Raw genomic sequence first — 17,872 nt, 5'->3', positions numbered from 1 at the left:
TTCAGACCTAAAAACATAAATGATTAATTACTCATTCTTGCCCAAATGATAAGCATGAAAGAGTTTTCTTAGATATAAGCAATGACCACATGTAATGGTTGCTATACTTTAGCAATATCAAATTATATTGGCCCATACCATATTGTGATATCGAGCATGGACACCTACCAATACAGTCAAAAAACTTGATTGTTGGAACTAAGCTCAAGATAAATCCCTTTAATTTTAAAATGCTAGATTGATGAAAATGAGATGTTCTAACAAAAATTTCAATTGCAAACCAATTTTGTTTGCAAGTCTACGCAATAATCATGTCTTTCCATAGACCATATTTTCTTTTAAGCATACCTATTGGGATCAAAGTTAACTAACAAAATAAACCAACAAATCAACCCTACAAGACCTGGGGGGGGGGGGGGGGGGGGAAGTAAGTTCTAGCGCAACGAAGGCCCTTTTCGGTTCTAGGCTATGTAGCATGGGTGCATTTCCGGATTCGGGTGCGGGTGCGGGAGCGGGTGCGGGATTCGGCAATTTTTGAAAAAGTAGGGTGCGGGTGCGGCGATTAAAAAATTATTAAAAATATTTTTATTTATATTTTCTATATATTTTTACTATTAAAATATTTTTTTTAAAACACATTAGATTCACAAAACAAATAAAAAAGAAAGCAAGAAACACAAAACAGAAAGAAATGTCCTGCACTCTCACCTAATCATGCCAAAAATCAAAAATATCAGATAAAATGACCAAAACATCCACATTACTTTGGGTGCAACTAAGGGGTCCAATAGAATACAAAAAAAAGGGCATTTTGGGTAGTCAAAGTTTATATTAAAACTCAGACTTAAAGTAGCAGTTCGGCCAGTTCCCATAAAAAAAAAAAAAAAAAAACAGAGTAGCAGACCCAGTACGTTGGTCGTTGAATGGCTATCTCTTCTCTTGTGCGTTTCAACTCAACGATAAGGCTTAGGTTTCAGTTTTTGGACAGCAAATGCTTTGGTTTCAGGTTTTTTCTAGTGCAATGCATGATCCAAGGCCGATTTCGGCCGTTTTGGTCAGTTTCGGCTGCCGGCCGATACTTTTCGATTCGGTCGATACGATCAGATTCTAGCCGAATTGGCCTGGTTCGGCGTGAATCGGCGAGAGTCGAAGCCGAGTTAGAGCGAATCGGAGCCAAGTCGGCGCGAATCCGAAAAAAAAAAAAAAAAATTTTGAGATGCAGCACCCACACGTGAGCAGCGGTGTCGCTCGCGCGTCGCCGCGTCGGACGCGGGTGCGGAAAAATGAGAGAAAATGTCTAATCCTGGTGACTAACACCTTTGAAATAATTTTGTACACTGAATTGCACAAGCTGATAGGCCTGTAGTTGGCCAAAGATTTGGGGTTGCGGGTGCGGCAAAATGAGAGAAAAGGTCTAATCCTGGTGACTAACACCTTTGAAATAATTTTGTACACTGAATTGCACAAGCTGATAGGCCTGTAGTTGGCCAAAGATTTGGGGTTATTACAGTTAGGAATGAGAGTGATGAAGGTAGTGTTCAAGAACTCTGGGATAGAACCAAAGGTGAAAGCCTTTGTAACTTCTTGACAAATTGAGTCTTGCACATCATGCCAAAAATACTGGAAGAACCCAGCATGCAGACCATTGGGTCTAGGGGCCTTAAAAGGCTTAAGAGACCATAAGGCAGTCCTAATCTCCTCATCATCCACCTCTCAACCCATCCATCTCCTTTCCTTTTCAGAGAGCATACAATAAGAAAAATTGGCAACAAGAGAATCAATGCTAGCCATACTCATCTCAAAAGTATATAGTTTAGAGAACACATCCTGTATATGGTCCTTAATCTTAGCCTCATCATAAACCCATTCACCAGTTACATCCATAATACATCTAATTTTATTCCTCTGCGCCCTGACCACAGTTGTTATGTGGAAATAGGAGGTGTTTTGGTCCCCAAAAGCAGCTGCATTCAACCTAGACTTCAGTGCCCAAAATTCCTCTTCTTGAAGCCTGATCATGGCATGCTCCTCAATCAAAAGATTCTCCAACCTGAGAAGGGAGTAACTAGGGTTGCAAGCTAAGGCTTTTTGAACTCCATTCAACCTAGCTAACACCCTCCTTTTCCTTGCAAACAGATTTCCAAAGACTTCATAATTCCACTTCTTCATTCTAGTGGTAAATTCAGAGATAACTGAAGGGAGAGGTCTGTCCCTAGCCCAAGCTTCCTCAACCACCTTTGGGAATTGGGGGTGTAGCAACCACATGGTGTGAAAACGGAAAGGTTTGTTAGCGACACAAGTTCTGCTTCCCATCAGCTCAATTAGGACAGGACAAAGATTCGAGAAAGTCCTTGGAAGATGAGCAACAGTAGCTTCAGGGTATAACATTCTCCAGCTAGGGTTGGCAAAGCATCTATCTAACCTTTCAAGGATAAGGCTTGTGACAAGCCTTTTGTTGGTCCATGTATACATTGGGCCAACAAAGCCCAAATCCATAAAATTACAATTATCTATGCATTCCTTGAACTCTAGAGCCCTGTTTAAATTTATTTGGTTCCCTCCAAACTTATCCTCACTACTCTGAATTTTGTTAAAATCACCAACCATCACCTAGGGGTGGTTGTGGAGTTTAGCAATTTCTGACAAATTATACTAAACTAACCTCCTCTCCGCCAAACAAGGACTAGCATAAATAGCTGAAATAAACCAAGAAAGGTTAGAACAACATACCTTGACAGTGGCATGAATTTCCTACTTTGTGACTGCAAAAGGATCAATATCTGCTTCATCCTTTTTCCAGAGCACCTAAAGGCCTCCAGCATAGCCAATTGTCTCTGTTATAATAAAACCATCAAAAGGAAGGTCTGCTATGATCCTTTTAGCTCTATCCCCACCCATTTTAGTTTCCGTAATCACCATAATTGCTGGATTATGATTCACAGTCATTTCATAAATTTGCCTCTTGAAATTAGGGTTTAAGGCACCTTTGCAATTCCACATTAAGATATTCATTTGAGCAAATTGGCCAAGAGGATATTTAACTAGGTTAGGATTCAACATTGCAACATCCACCATGGTCCACCCGAGCCTCCTAAAAAGGTGCTTGGATGAATTCCACTCTGGTTTCCATATCATCATGTACTTGAGGATCCCCATTGTATCCTCTTTGCAACTGATCAGCAGATCGCATCTCTTGACTGGGACTAGAATCTAAATCAGTTTCAGCATAGGATGATTCCCCACGTGAGCTGAAGCCGACCCTCTGAAGTCCACAATCCTCCTCTCTTGTATGATCCATCCTGATTCGTCGAAGTGAGGCATGACTGATGGCCTTCTCTGCCTGCTTAAATTCTCTGCCTCCTCCAGGATATCAGTGGTGTGTCGGTGATGAACCTCCACCAAGGATTGGGTGTTTGAGCCCATGCTGGGTGATCCATAGCAAGATCCCTTGTTTAGATGCTGGTGGGGGTTAAGGGAAATAGATGCTTCCAGGCATTGCACAACGTTAGGTTGAACCAACCCGGCGTCTCCGTTGGTGTAGCTCTTATCTGAGCTATCATTTCATCAGAGATAACCACCACCCTACACTTGTGCCAAATTGCCCATCTTGACCGAGGAAGAGGCATCAAACATAGGAAGTTTGTTTCCATTCGACTCAGCTTGAGCACTTACTAGACAAGACAAAGCTTGATTGTTCAAATTTTTGTTTCCTGAATACGCAGCTTGGCGCTTCAAGTTTTTGGGACTTTTAATCCCAAGGCTCTTGAGTGTACGTGATTTAGAGCTCTGATGTACCTTTATTTAAGGCATCTCCATTTGTTTGGTTTGCATATCTAGCAAAGAATCCGCTTGGCACACTTGGGAGTTCAGTATGTTATAATCCACATTAACTACACTCTTTTCCTGCACCTGAAAAGTCATTTCCTCACGTGTTGGGCCAGGTAGAGTTTCTTCTAAAGCCTCAAAGGAAGATTTGGATGTCACATCGTTATCGACTCCTTGTACTTAATTTTCCCTTTTCTACCCTTCTGAACCTGGGTTACTCTTGGCTGATGTGATGCCTCGTTCATTACGGACAAAATTTCGTTTCCTCGTGACTAACATCCAAGGCCCATAGTTAGGACTTGATTGGGCATCTTGACTAGCTTCCTGGACTTTGGAAGCTTCCCTACCCTCACCATACTTCTCACCTTGTTTAATACTATAGCAACATTTGTCCTGTGTATGCCCAAGACAACCACAGCTAAAGCATAAAGCCAAAATACCCTTATACAACACTGACTGCTTTCCTATTCTAACCATGTTAATGAGAGGTTTTTCTAAATCCACCTGGACACAGCCTGGAATAGCTACCCCTTGACCCTGAAGCTATGTAAGAATCTATGCGCAACACAGGACCTATGACCCAAATTGCTACAAAGGTCAACCTAGCTTCAGAAGCTTTGAAGTATGGCTCCCATGGTCTAATGGCAAGAAAGTGTCCCCCAATAAACCAAGGGCCCCCTTTTAACACTTTATCAAAATCATCACTACAGCTGAATCTTATTAGGAAAAAATCCCTCCCCAAATCCACACAGTCCAATTTTTCCACTGGTTTCCACAAGGCATTGATTTTAAAAGTAAGGTAGTTAAGGCCAACAGTCCTACCAAAAACTTTTACAATCAATGCCTTGGACCAGCGCTCTCTGATGCACTTAATAGTCTCTTTAGATAGTTTAACATCAACCATACCTTCAATAAGGGGCTCCAAATCAGGCTTTGACTCTTCCTTATCTTCTCTTACTATATCAAACTTAAAAGCATGCTCATATGCACCTGGGATCTCCCCCCACTAATGTATCTTTGTAGCTAATGGGTACACGGATTTGAGAAGCTTGTCTTACACTTTGAGCTTTCTTTGAATCTTTTAACACTGCGTCCTAACTCGTCTTCTTCTTCTCTTGAGCGAGGTGGGTTGGAGGAGTACTCAACTTCCATTTCTTTTTCTACTTTGAGGTACATTTACTTCTATATGATAGTGTTATTTTCCATAAACATTGGTCAAACCTAGTAAAATGTGACAAAAAAAATAATTATTTCTTTATTATTTTCGTGAAACTTTTACATTCCACATCCAATCAATGTGAATGACCTTGGTCAACTTGAATTTTAACCACCTAAACACCACCAAGGATAAAACAATAATTTTCAAGTTACTAGTCAGGGTGACAAAATTGAGGTCTAAACAGTAGTGACTTTGAAAATAAACAAGAAAATCTTTTATATTGTTTGGCAATGATGGAAAATCATTACTACTTATAATTGGAAATAGTTATATGAACCAAACTTTCCTTCACAACATGAATATGTAGAACAACTAGAAATCATTATTATTATTTTTTAATACACATTTACTAGTTCACAAACATTCAAAATAATCAAAAATCAGATATTATTAAATATTTAAAATCATTTAGAAAAGAAAAAGTGTTATGTTCACAACATTTTCATGACACTTTCACAACAAATTAAATATGACAAGTTTTTATTGATTGTTACTAGTGGGCAAACAAATAATTTCAATAATGGGTTGAAATTAGAGCGAATAACAATTTGCCCTATATTATTTGTTGTGAAAATATTGTGGATGTATCACTTCTCTTTAGAAAAGCATAGAAGCTAGTTCAACATAGTAAACCATCTTGTTTTATTTCTAAAAAAAGTTTTAAAATAATAATTTCCAAAAGCATTATTATTTGAAAAATATCAAAAGATAAAATTTTGTTTTAATCTTAAAAAATAATTTGTTAGAAATTTTTTATAACATGTCTTAAAAACTCTAAACAAACAGACCCTTTTCAAGGGTTTTTTATTTATTTAAAATAACGATAAAAGCCAAACAATTTTGTTAGTTCACAACATTTCCAAACTATTTAGGAAATTAGCAACTCGAGTCTTTTAGACCCAATTTCCTGTAGCAAATCGAGTTTAAGAGATTTGATTTTTGTGTGCTGGCAAAGCTGAGGTGGACTAAAAGATCCACGTGGAACTTGAGTCTTTAAGACTCGATTTCCTGTTCACCATCTTCTTCCTCTGTTCTTTTTTTTTTTCATCTGCCGTCTCACTCCCTTCTTCCAAGCCCCCAAAACCCCAAGATAGTTCTTCCTTCTTCAAAGTGTTTTGGAAACTACTTGGATCCTACACAAATGCAGGCTAAAAGGATAATAGGAAAAAAGGCCAAAAGTCGGAAACTTTGAAGTGGTTTCTAGGAACTTGATCAAACCGTTCAATCTTACCTTCCTCAAAAATCCACCAAAAAGATTCAATCTTGTGGCCCCTTGTGGATTTTGTATTGAATTCTAAGTTCTAACACTTTCTTCTTTTGCTTGTGGGTCCTCTCCTCTACTCATTGCCTAGTACCCACCCCACCTCACTAAACGTCAAAAACCCCCCATTGAAATTTTCTGGTTGACAAAAAAAGGTGGCATAAGGGGAGAGAGGTTGTGAAATTGTGAGAGTTCATTTGGCCATTTGTTTTGGAGGGAGCTCAAGTCTTAGAGACTCGAGTTCCACGTGGATTTTCTTAATCCACCTCAGTCACGCACCTTATGAAAATTGAGTATTTAAGACTCGATTTGCTACAGTGAAATCGAGTCTAACAAACTCGAGTTGTTACTTTCCTAAATAGTTTGGAAACGTTGCTAACTAACAAAATTGTTTGGCTTTTATAGTTATTTAAAAAAAAGAAAAGAAAAAAAAAAGAAAACCCTTTTTAAGCCCTCTCTCTTTGTAAGGCACATCCAATAGGGCTCCACTATAAGTCATAAAATGATAAATAATTTACAAAGAAGAATTACTAAAAAGTAATTACTCTTAACAATTTAATCACCAATTATAGCATATTACCACTCAAGTAACAAGTATTTACCGAGGAATCGACATATGAAGCTTTCATAAACTATTGCAGGCAAAAAGAAGAAAAAAAGAAGTTATTTCCATGAACTATGTGCAACTACCAACAAAACAAAAGCTCAAATCTCTCACTTTCTTAACTATAATTTTCACTATGCTGTTAAGTCATAAGAGTGGCTTGTTTCATAGACAGCACTCATCTAGTCGGCTTTTGTGAAGTTGAAATGCAGGATTAACCCAAGCTCCACAGCTTCATTGCATACCTGCCCAGTTGAAGTAACCCAAGCGGGCATTGCAACCCATGCACAGAAGTCTCTCTTGCACATTACCTTCTTGAACTGGCCAATTCCAAAACCGTGTTATGCAATTATTTTATGAACATGTATATGTCCAGAAATAAATTAGGATAAGAACTTAAAAATCACCTGTTTCCATCCATTTCATTGGCTCTACAAAAATGGAGGTGCCCTCAACAGGTTCCTTTTCCTTTTTCAAGGCATCACCGCTTCGCTTTTGCCATTTAAAGCATGATTCTCCCTTACCACGCTCATGAGGAACTAAGTTCTCCTGTACAGCAACTATTCTCCGACATTTCTTACAGCGGTATATGACTTGAGGCTTTTGGACGGGTTCAAAATTAGAGTTACCAGCAGCATCCATTGGCATATGATTATCATCAGATGTTTCTTGAGGTTTTTGGATAGATTCCAAATTGCAGTTACTAAAAGTAGCCATTTGCTAATGCTTATCAGATGTTCCTTGCCCTATGCACTGTCAATACCCAAAGAGAGATAGAAACATATTTTGAAAACCGTTCCTAAGACTTCTTAATTAGTTAAGACTGTATACTAAGAGCAAACTAGATAGGATCATATACTAAATTCATGCTCGGAGATTTTGACCTGATGCTCATTTTTAAGTTTAAAACCATAGATAATTCACCAATTTAACCGTAAGATGGGGCCCAAGGAAAGGTAAGAGACCAATTATGAAATTCCTACATTAAGAAATATCTCAAATTATGGAACTTGAGACATTAAATTCAACTGTTAAGAACTTATGCTAGTGAAGTGAGTCTTGTATGTTCGTAGATCACTACTTCTTAAGTAGATACCAGTTCATGTAGATAGCATTTGTAGTCCCTTGCATCAAACTATTACAGAGGCAAAATGCAAGTTTATTTTGAAAGGTAACCATAACAGAATACACAGCTGATTCAATAAGAAAATAATGCAAGGAAATAGACTCAAGCTCAGAAGCATGTCCACATGAAACACGGAAAATCATCCATGCACAAGACGTTGCATCTCCCCTTCCCTAGCCACCCCAAACAAAGTGAAAAAACAAATAAACCTCCTGCACCTGTTATTTGCTACACTTTTTTTTTTTTAAATAGGTAATAGATATTTTCATTAATGAAAAAGTACATCATATTCACGATGATGAACAGACTATACTTGAAACAAATACAAATAAAAAATCACAGAGAAACAGAAACAAAATGTAGGAAATCAAATACGGAAATATTGGTAAACTTCACACCCAAGATTATATCTTTAAGAAAGCTTAATTTTCAAAGGAAACTTCAAAATGCTTAACAAAGCTTTCATTCTAACCACTTAGGATTGGCTAACCCTATCTAAGGCCATGACCTTGATCTGATCCTCGGCAATCATGTTTGGTCATGGCCTAACCCACATTCATTTTGAGCTTCCTTTTTACCTTTAGACAACTTCAACTCATATTCATTTTGTCCTTTATCAGCTTTACACCGAGCAGCTATTCACTTCAACAAATTCACGCATTCCTTTTGTGTGTTGCATTTTTTGTACATTGCCAACCATCTTAGATTATTTCCCCTCATAATACATCAATTGGTGCTACCTACTACTCATGGATGTTACAATGTCATAACTCCTTTATCAAAACTCAAAATTTGGGTCCAAGTAGACAGAAAATTTAATTGCCTTTGTTGGACAAATGCAACTTTTCCCCAGGCAACCTTCTAATCCCAATGAACCTGGTAAATTAGGAGCGGTGATGCATCCAATTCATAAAAGACATTAAACTCTCATCCTTCAGAAGATTCCATGCCATGAAAAGGTAGCTGCTAAATGGATTATCTAAATAGGTTTGATCTTTGAATGATAAATCCTTTGTCCACATCTTCCAATGAAATCAGTCCTTATACAGTAACAACAAAGCCTTAAAAAAATCCATTCATAATAATAGTGACTAAATTTCATGCTGGCCATCAACCTATCATATCCCTCCTCCTTTTCTAAGATTGGGACCAATTGTGAACAAAATCTATGGTGATAAATTGATTCTGGCATGCCTATTAAAAATTAGAAATGAAGGACATCTAATCTTAGATATCAACTACACCATAACGCTAGAGACGTCCGAAGAACTTTCATAAGCAAAGATTTCTATTTGGTGAGAACCAAAGACCTAACATACAATGAAGGAAATTGGATGAAAGATTTCCTACTTGCCATGGTTAATTTAGATATGCTAACATCTCCTCTTTCTTTGCATTAGAAACACCTATTCATATAAGGCCCATGATTGGGAATTGTTTAATTGTCTTTCTACGAGGAAGAGGCGAGATCAAATCAACTTCTTTTTACTTTATATAATTGGTAAGTTACACATTCACCCTAGAAATTTTTATTTTTAAACCTAGAACTTCACCCTCCACCCATTCTTATGTACTAAAGTTCCACAGCTCATTGGCACCCATCATAGAACTTACCTCCATTCAATCAATTGGATAGTGTGAAACATCTTCTGCAAAGACTTATTTCAATGTGACACAAGTATTTGAAACTTTTTACTCTCATTTTTTTATCTTTTCTTGCATAGATGGAGCCAAGACTTGAAGTTAGGGGGTAAAAGTATAAACAAAAAAAAAAATTATGAAACTCCAAACATTTCTACTAACTATATAAAAAGAGCGAATAGCTCTATCTATAGTATTTTGGTTTATTCAAGTTTTGGTGAGTAAAATGGTGCATTTGGGTGAGGTTTTAGTAGGAAACCAAACAAAGACAAAACTGAGAGAGAAATAAAATATCTTCTGCCTCAGGGAGTGGGCTACATACTGTTTGAAGAAGATAGAGGCCAGCAGAGAGAGGGAGGCTTGGTGAGAAAATACCGAAAGAGTGATCTCACTCTTTTCTTTGGACAAATTTGAGAGATGGAGAGTGGGGTGGGTTTGGTGTTTTTACTCAAATCACACTTCAAGTATTTTTTCTCTCTAAAAAATTTATCTTTCTCTCTAGTTTGCTTCTTTTCTTCTTTCCATTTCTTTTTGGTTTCATTTCTTAAAATTTTATCTACTAAATGTTCGGATGAAGAAGATGTAGCGGTTGTTGTTTTTTGCTTTTGGTGTATTGTTTTGGGGGCATGATTTCAGAATAAAGGTCTCTCTCCCTGTGGTTGTATATATATAGAAAGAGTACCGTATCAACATAGGAAGATCTGATTGCAAATGATGAGACCCTTAAATGTTTTTGTTTCTGGTTTTTTATTTTTTTTTTATTGTGAATTTCTTGGAGCTTTCAGAGGTTTGGAGTTTTCAGAGGTTATGAAGTTAAATTGTTCAATTCTGATTTGGATTTTCAATTTTTTTTTTTTGAAATACAATTTTGCCAGGTGTTCAATTTTTATGCTTTGTATCACTTACTGGTTCATTTTTTATCTTTGTATGATTCGATTTTTTTTTTAAGGATTTGTAGAAACTTCAATTCTTGATGTGTATAACATATTCAAGTGCCAAGCTCTAAACAATTCTTGGTTTTTTTCTTTGTTTTGAGGCCTTAGTAGAATTCTAATGGTATTTGGAACTTTGAATGCAGTTAGAAGAACATTCATGGATGCAGACGGATTGAGGCGGGTACTTACACTTTATTCTTTCCTCCTTTAGTTCTATTAACTGAATCTTACCATACATTAATTTAAAAAAGTTTTAATTATATTTAACAAATTTACGACTTTTTAGTATTCAATATCTCTCTAAATTTTTCTTTAGTTTTATTCATTTGGTAAATCACTGGTGAGTCTTTTACATGAAACAAATACTCTGTATTTTTTCTTTTTAACTAGAAAGCCTCGAATTGTTTCAGGACCTACACTGTGCTTTATACTTTTATTTTTTTGTTGATTTCGATATTTTACAGTTGTCTTAGTGTCTTCTCTTGTACTGTTAGCTTGGGATCTGTGATATGTTTGGTTCTACTGTCTCGTAGGGCTGTTAATTTGTCTATAGCTTTGTTTTGTTTAGTGAAAATTTACTGATTTATCAAAAAGCAATCACCTACGTTTTTATTTATTTTAATTTTAGAGGATGCTATCATTTGTGCTCTAACATTGGATGTGTGAATAAATTATTGTTTTATATATAATATGGAGCATATTAAGTGATGGGAACATATTAGTTAGTTACCTAAATCTATAATTCCCTTATCCTAATCAATTTTATTCGTTTTACCCCCTAAAACACTATCGTACAATTGGATGGCTAAAGCTTATTTGCATGGGGAGTTTTTAGACTACACCTTGAACAATTTAAAACAGAGTTTGAAATGTTAATGAAATTGGTAGTTCTTGTATGTATCGATACTTATAGATTAGTGATTGCATTCTTCTTTCATACCCTCCTTAAATTTTTGTACTGCTTTCATTCTTTTCTTTGGTATGACAGCCAGCTCAAGGATCTCAATCTAATGGGAGTTTAGCCTGTTGAATTTAAAAATCTTACTCATTGGTGAGATCTATAAGAAAAACATTTATGTTTTCTAGCATTATAGAAGTCAATTAACCTAATCATGTCATCATTTTTTTGCTGAATTTTTCTTAGAGATTATTGATTTTGGAGAGTTGTTAGTGAGTAGTCCATGCAAGGTCTGTTGCTTAAGTCTAGGAAAATTGTCTGATATGTGACTTGTGTGTGATAGCTTTCTGTTGTTTGTGTAGGCTCTGTAAATAGCTTTTTGGAACTATTACCGTGTACTGTTAGTGTTAACTGTATAGCTGTTCCAAGTAGCTTGATGTTGGTTTTATTGACTTGAGTTGGGTTGTGGCTTAATTTGTTGATTTGATTTTTGAAAAATGAAAAATTCTATTTAAATAACCAACTAGCTCTAGTGCTGTGTTTTTGTACTTGGGTCCTAGATATAATATTTATTTTTTGTTTTCTTGACTAAAGGTTTTGTTGTGGATTATTGATATGTGGATTGTAATAGTTTTAGGATGCATTGAGAAAGAGTTTGGTGGAATTGTTAACTAAGAGGGGTAAAAAGAACAACCTTTAATTGGGTTCATGTTTTAGTGTTTTAAATCATTGGTTTTTGCCTTATTTTTAAAATTTGATATTGCCCTCATGTTGGACTTTCGGTAGTTTAAGTTTTTGTTATGCCATCATAAAACAACTATGATTATGATTGTTGTGTTCAATTCAGGTGGCATGACAATATCACTTGGTGAGATAAGAGATTTATGGTGGTGACAAGTTTTCTGCTGAACTTCAAGATCAAACATTCAAAATTAATCCCTTTAAGAAGAAAAGATTGGATCAACTTTAGAATGCAAGGACAATCTGGAGAGAACTATAGTGCTTTGCTGTTATGGTGCTACAACAACAATAGAGAAGGAGATATTCATTGTAGCTCTTAGAAAAGCTCTTGGGGAAGTTTTTGTTATAACTTTTGGAAGTTTTTGGAGAGTGATTAATGATTAGGTTATACTTTTACATTGTATAGCTCTAAAAAGATAACTTCATTATATAGATAAATCCGTGTCTTATATGTAATTATTCTAATCATGTAGAAAAATTTGTTAAGATTAAGAAATTAGTATTATCTATGCATTTTTTTAGTACAAAACCTTTTGATTTTGTGTTATCTACTGAAAAAGATAATTTTTTTTTGTAAAACAAAGGAGTAGCACGAGCCTTGCACATGCAGCCCTAATTAGTAGTATTAATAAAGCATCAACAAAGACAAATACACACAAGCACTCAACAACTAACTAATAAATTTCAAAATTACAAATAATCTCTTTAATTATTTACAAAAAATAAAAATAAAATTATTACATAGGCCATGGCAGAAGCTATTATCTATCAAACAGTACAAAAGTAACAAGACTCAATACTCACATTTAAAAAGAAATAAAAATTATTTTTTTTTTTTTTTCTTGGCTGATGCAGTTGTGGGTTTGAGTTTATGATTTGGTTGTGATTTTGGTGGTTAGAGTTGCGGTTATTGAGTGGGTTACTAGTTAGTGGGTTGTGGTTGGTGGGTAGCTGGTTTTTTATTTTATTTTATTATTATATTTTTTAGAGGTGATGGCTGGCGGTGTGGGTTTGCTGGGTAGAGAGGAAAGAGAGTTGAGTTTAGTGGTGGCTCGCGGCGGCAGCTATTGGTTGAACCATGGAGTTTTGGCCATGGCAGTGGTGTTGGTGGCTTGTGTTGAGCTTTGAAGCTCCGGCCATGGAGGTCGTGGGTTTGATTCAGAGATGGAGAGATTAGGGGAGGAGAGAAGAGAAGAGAGGCTGAAGGCTTAATCTTTTCTGTTGAAAAAAAAAAATGGTGACATGGCAGTCAAGATTGGCTGGCATAAAACACACCTTTTACGCCAGCTCCTAACCCAATGTTTTTACTTAAAAAAATACGGGAAAAAAGAATGAAGTAGACAAACAACTCCGAAAATGAAGCAAGTAGGAAATCTATTTCATGAAATAGGCTTGTAGCTCATGTCTCTCTTGTATCACACATTAGAGCATTAGCAATAGTGGTGCTAAATAGATATATTGCTATTTTTAGCACCACTAATACGTGAAATGCATGCTACAGCAATGGTGCTATAGCTAAAAAAAAAATTATTATACTTCTCTCTCTTCTCTCATTAAAAAAATATTTTATCTTTTCTTTCTCTCTCTCCCTCCACGCCGCTGACCCATCTGGGTTTTTCTTTCTCTCTGGTTTGTCTTCGTTGCATTGGCTTAGAACAACATCTCGTTTTTATTCGTTGCATTTGCTCAAAACAATGCTGCCGACCCATCCAATCCTTTAAAATTTATCTCTTTTTTACTTATTTTCCCACGCTTTCTCAACTACCAAATGGCAAAACTAAGCTTGGGAATTCAAATGCATTTGAGAGAGAGAGAAGAATAACAAACATGATGCGAGGTTTTATGTGAGGTAGAGAGAGAGAGTGATCAATGGCGAGAGAAGAGGATTGGACTAGGAAACCCATGGAGCTCGTCGACCCACCCCTTCCGTCGACCTAGCTCGCTGACCCATGTCAACACCGTCCTTCTCATCGAAGTCTAGCTTTGTGATTGGTGATTTTTTATTTTATTTGTGATTGGTGATTTTGTTTGGTCTAGGTTGAGGAAAAAGATTGGGGATTTGGGTTGGGTTTTTTTTTTTTTTTGCTATGGATTGGTGGTGGTGGTAGTGGTTGTGGGTGTGATTGTGGCTGATGGTGGAGGTGGTTGCGGTTGGTGCTGTGGATATTGTAGTAGACATTATTTTATTGTGATGTTTATCTATACTATTATTTAAGGAGTTTCTCTTGTTTGGATTTGATTTTTTTTCCCAAAATATCCCTATTTTCCTAGATTTAAGTAAAGACAGAATTAAAGGACAACAAAGTAAAAATACATCTTTAACTCCCACTAAAACATTGCCTACAAAATAGGATTACTTTCCCACTAACCCACTTATTCAGAAACAAACTTCATGTTTAAACTTTTCTCTTTCTTTATTTTTTTAATTGGCCGATTTTTTTTTTAAAACCCACGGTAAAAAGCTTTTTTTTTTTTTTAAATTTTAGAAACCCACGTTAAAAAGTTACTATTTTTTGGGTAACATTTTAATAATTTGCATAAATTATAATTTGAGATTACTACATTTTCTAATCACAAAAAAACTTAGGGGTGTGATGAGTATTATGCGTTTGTACCAAATTTTAAAATTATAATTGATGCAAATTATTAAATTTTACTCAAAAAAATAGATCCACTGCTGCTGGATGTTTTGTAAAATGAGTAGGAAAAATAGATAAAATGAGTAGGGAAAATAGATCCACTGTTGTGGATGCTCTTAGACTCAAACCCATATATTTTCTTCAATGAATCAAATCTCATGGCCCACATCAGTTCTTTCATTCCTCACATAATAGGCTTTCCCAATAACATCTCATATTTATTGTGTGTTTGGATACCGCTTATTTTGCTGAAACTGAAAAATTATTGCTGAAAATACTGTAGATAAAAGTAAAAGTTAGTTGAAATAGTACAGTGAGACCCATGAATAGTGTCAAAAAGTGCAGTGGGCCCATAAATAATAACAAAAACAAGTTGAATAGTGAAATAATTTTAATTTTTTAATCCTAACCCAAACGCACACTTACACAAAATTGGAGGAAATGCCCAAATATAAGCCAATCGAATTATTTAGGCTTCTAAACTACAAGGTCATGTAGCCTACACATATTCTTTAAAGAACCAAGATTTTAAAATAAAAACATTCAAAGGACAACAGCTAGGCTCACTTTATATATATATATATATATATATATATATATATATATATATATATATATTTTTTTTTTTTTGGAAAATTAATGAATATCCTAAGGGTTATTTTTAAAATCTTTTTATGAGAAAAGAAAAAATAATTAATTTTTTTATAGTCTTTTTTTATTTTATATTTTTCATAAAATGGTGTCAAAACTTTTCTAAAATGATTTATTTATAATTTTCCCATTAACGAAATTAAAAAAAATTATTTAAGGAAAGAGAGAAAAAATCCTTCGTTTTTTTGGGAAATATTTAGATTTGCCATCATCTCATTTTCGTGCCACGTCACGTTGGTTTCTCCTCTTTAGCAAACAAAGAAGAAAATATAGGTATTTGGCTAAAGGCAAGACTTAGGTGCTGTTATTTAGGTTTTTCTCTTAAAATTCTGCCATGTGGTTTTTTTTTTTCTTATGAGATGAAAGTGTATTTTTTAGTTAAATAACCGCATGGTTGAATCTTAAAAGGGAAACTTAAAGTATAACACCTAAAGTACTGTATTTAAGTTTTGTCATTTGGCTAAAATTCTGAAAAGTCATGGCTGGAACTTGAGAGAGAAAGAAATTTCTCATCATTATGACCAATGAAGATGAAGGTGAAGTATCACTTGAAAAGGAGTTGGAGAATTTATTAATATTTTCTTTAATCGAGAACACCAAGCCAAAGAGAAGCAACATTTTAGTAAAGACAAAAACAACAAGGACAAGTACTCTAAGGGTTCGTTTGGTTGGAGGGGTGAAAAAGTGAGATGATAGAAGATTCTAGGAGGATGGAAAAGTGGAAGGATAGAAAAGATTTTAATTTTTCTCATTTTTGTTTGGTTGAGAGTGGAAAAGTAAGTTTGTATAAATTTACTTATATACCCTAATTAAAAAATGATGGACAATTAAAAAAAAGTGACAAACAACCAAAAAAAAAAAAAGCAATCACCCAATTTATTAGAAAATAAAAATCATGTTCCAAAAAAATCATGTCTAATTAAAAATAAAAAGTAAGATGGCAACGTCTAGGAAAGGGAAAAAAAAATTGGGAGAGGCAACGTGCCTAGGCAAGGAACTAAAAAAGAAAAAGAAAAAAAGACTGCAAGTGCACATGGGCATTTTCGTCCATTACGCAGCCTCATTTTCTCCCTTTAGTTTTCTCTCCATTTTTCGGAGAAAACTTTTTGGTGGATTCGAATGAAAACACCCAGGCCTCACCATTTTATTTTCTCTCCTCTCCATCCTACCAAACACACTCTAAAAAGGTTTTCCTTCCCATTTTTTCTCCAAAGTTTTCATCCATCATATTTTCTTTTTTTGATCTGAAAGGAATTATATTAAAACTAATTGAGAAGAGAAAAACCAGGACAAAGCCTGTCACAAAAAGAACCTAGGGAGTCCGCCTTAACCAAAGAGATCAACTCCAAAGGGGGATTTGAATGAACAATAAAATCCAAAGATTAAAACAAACCTAACCTAGCTAGACAATCCACACAGCTTCCCGATAAATATGCTTCACACAAACTTGAGGAATTTGGCTAATTAAGAGAATACAGTCATACAGCAATGGAGAGATCACATCATTGCGATATGAAGGCCTGTTAAGGACATCCACCAAAGCCTTCGCATCAAGCTCTATCATGACAGCACGATAATTCCTTTGGTGGCATAATTGAAGACCATCCCGAAGGGCCCATATTTCTGTAGCAAAACTGTCAGCTCTCCCAATTCTCCTTGAAAATTCTATCACCCAGTTACCAAACTTATCCCTTATCAAACCACCACCACTAGCTATACTAGCTGAGGCACTTGATGACCCATCAGTGTTAAGTTTGACCTAGCCCAAATCTGGAAACTCCCATCTGATTTGCTTGACCACCATGTGGTTACTATGGGAAGATTGAGATGCACAAAAAAGAAATTCCTTAGCTTGCATGATTATTACCTTGGACAAGTTCGGATTGGCCCTCTTGTTGGAAAAAATAATTTGATTTCTCTGTTTCCAAATTGTCCACACCGCAAAAGGGAAGAGAAAATTCCAAGGAATACTAGCTGCATTTTGGGAAGACTTGAGGCTAAAGTTAAAAATCAACCAATCTCTGATGCCTTGAGAAAAAAAGGATGAGTTCAGACAGTTGGTGCCAAGTTGGTGCCATAATGGTTTAACCAAGTTGCAATCTCGGAGCATATGAGTGAGGGATTCTGAGGTAGCTTGGCACATCGGACAGGTGGTATCAAGGGGAAGACCTCTTTTTGCTAACACCTCCTTAACAGCAATACTCTCATGCATGCATCTCCACAAGAAAAATTGGATTCTAGGCAAAGTTTGAAGTTTCCAAATCCCAGAACCAGCAAAAGAATCAGCTTCCATAAGATTTTTGGTGATAAGGTAAGCACTACCCATGTCAAA

At 35.7% G+C, this 17,872-nt stretch overlaps 2 protein-coding genes across 2 annotated transcripts; both read right to left on the bottom strand.

Moving 5' to 3' along the window:
• Window positions 1-1,713: 1,713 nt before the first annotated feature.
• LOC142635287 (uncharacterized) lies at window positions 1,714-2,607 on the bottom strand. Its single transcript, XM_075809473.1, has one exon. It carries the CDS (start codon window positions 2,605-2,607, stop codon window positions 1,714-1,716), a length of 894 nt encoding a protein of 297 aa, XP_075665588.1.
• Window positions 2,608-7,143: 4,536 nt separating this feature from the next.
• Window positions 7,144-7,657, bottom strand: LOC142633823 (putative inactive dual specificity protein phosphatase-like At4g18593). Its single transcript, XM_075808072.1, has 2 exons — window positions 7,317-7,657; window positions 7,144-7,229 (listed from the first exon to the last, which is right to left on the bottom strand). The coding sequence occupies exons 1-2, from the start codon at window positions 7,624-7,626 to the stop codon at window positions 7,144-7,146; spliced, it is 396 nt and encodes a 131-aa protein (XP_075664187.1). The 5' UTR covers window positions 7,627-7,657.
• Between the last annotated feature and the right edge of the window lie 10,215 nt (window positions 7,658-17,872).

Source organism: Castanea sativa, chromosome 5 (assembly GCF_040712315.1).
Source record: "Castanea sativa cultivar Marrone di Chiusa Pesio chromosome 5, ASM4071231v1".
NCBI lineage: Eukaryota > Viridiplantae > Streptophyta > Magnoliopsida > Fagales > Fagaceae > Castanea > Castanea sativa.
This window is presented reverse-complemented; position numbering and strand designations above follow the sequence as displayed.

Excerpts from the sequence above, each read along its gene's own strand:
- LOC142635287 (XM_075809473.1), bottom strand. The coding sequence starts at position 2,607 with ATGGTTGGTGATTTTAACAAAATTCAGAGTAGTGAGGATAAGTTTGGA.
- LOC142633823 (XM_075808072.1), bottom strand. The coding sequence starts at position 7,626 with ATGGCTACTTTTAGTAACTGCAATTTGGAATCTATCCAAAAACCTCAA. Across the intron at positions 7,230-7,316 it reads AATGAAATGGATGGAAACAG|TTCAAGAAGGTAATGTGCAA; the intron begins GTGATTTTTAAG and ends GGAATTGGCCAG.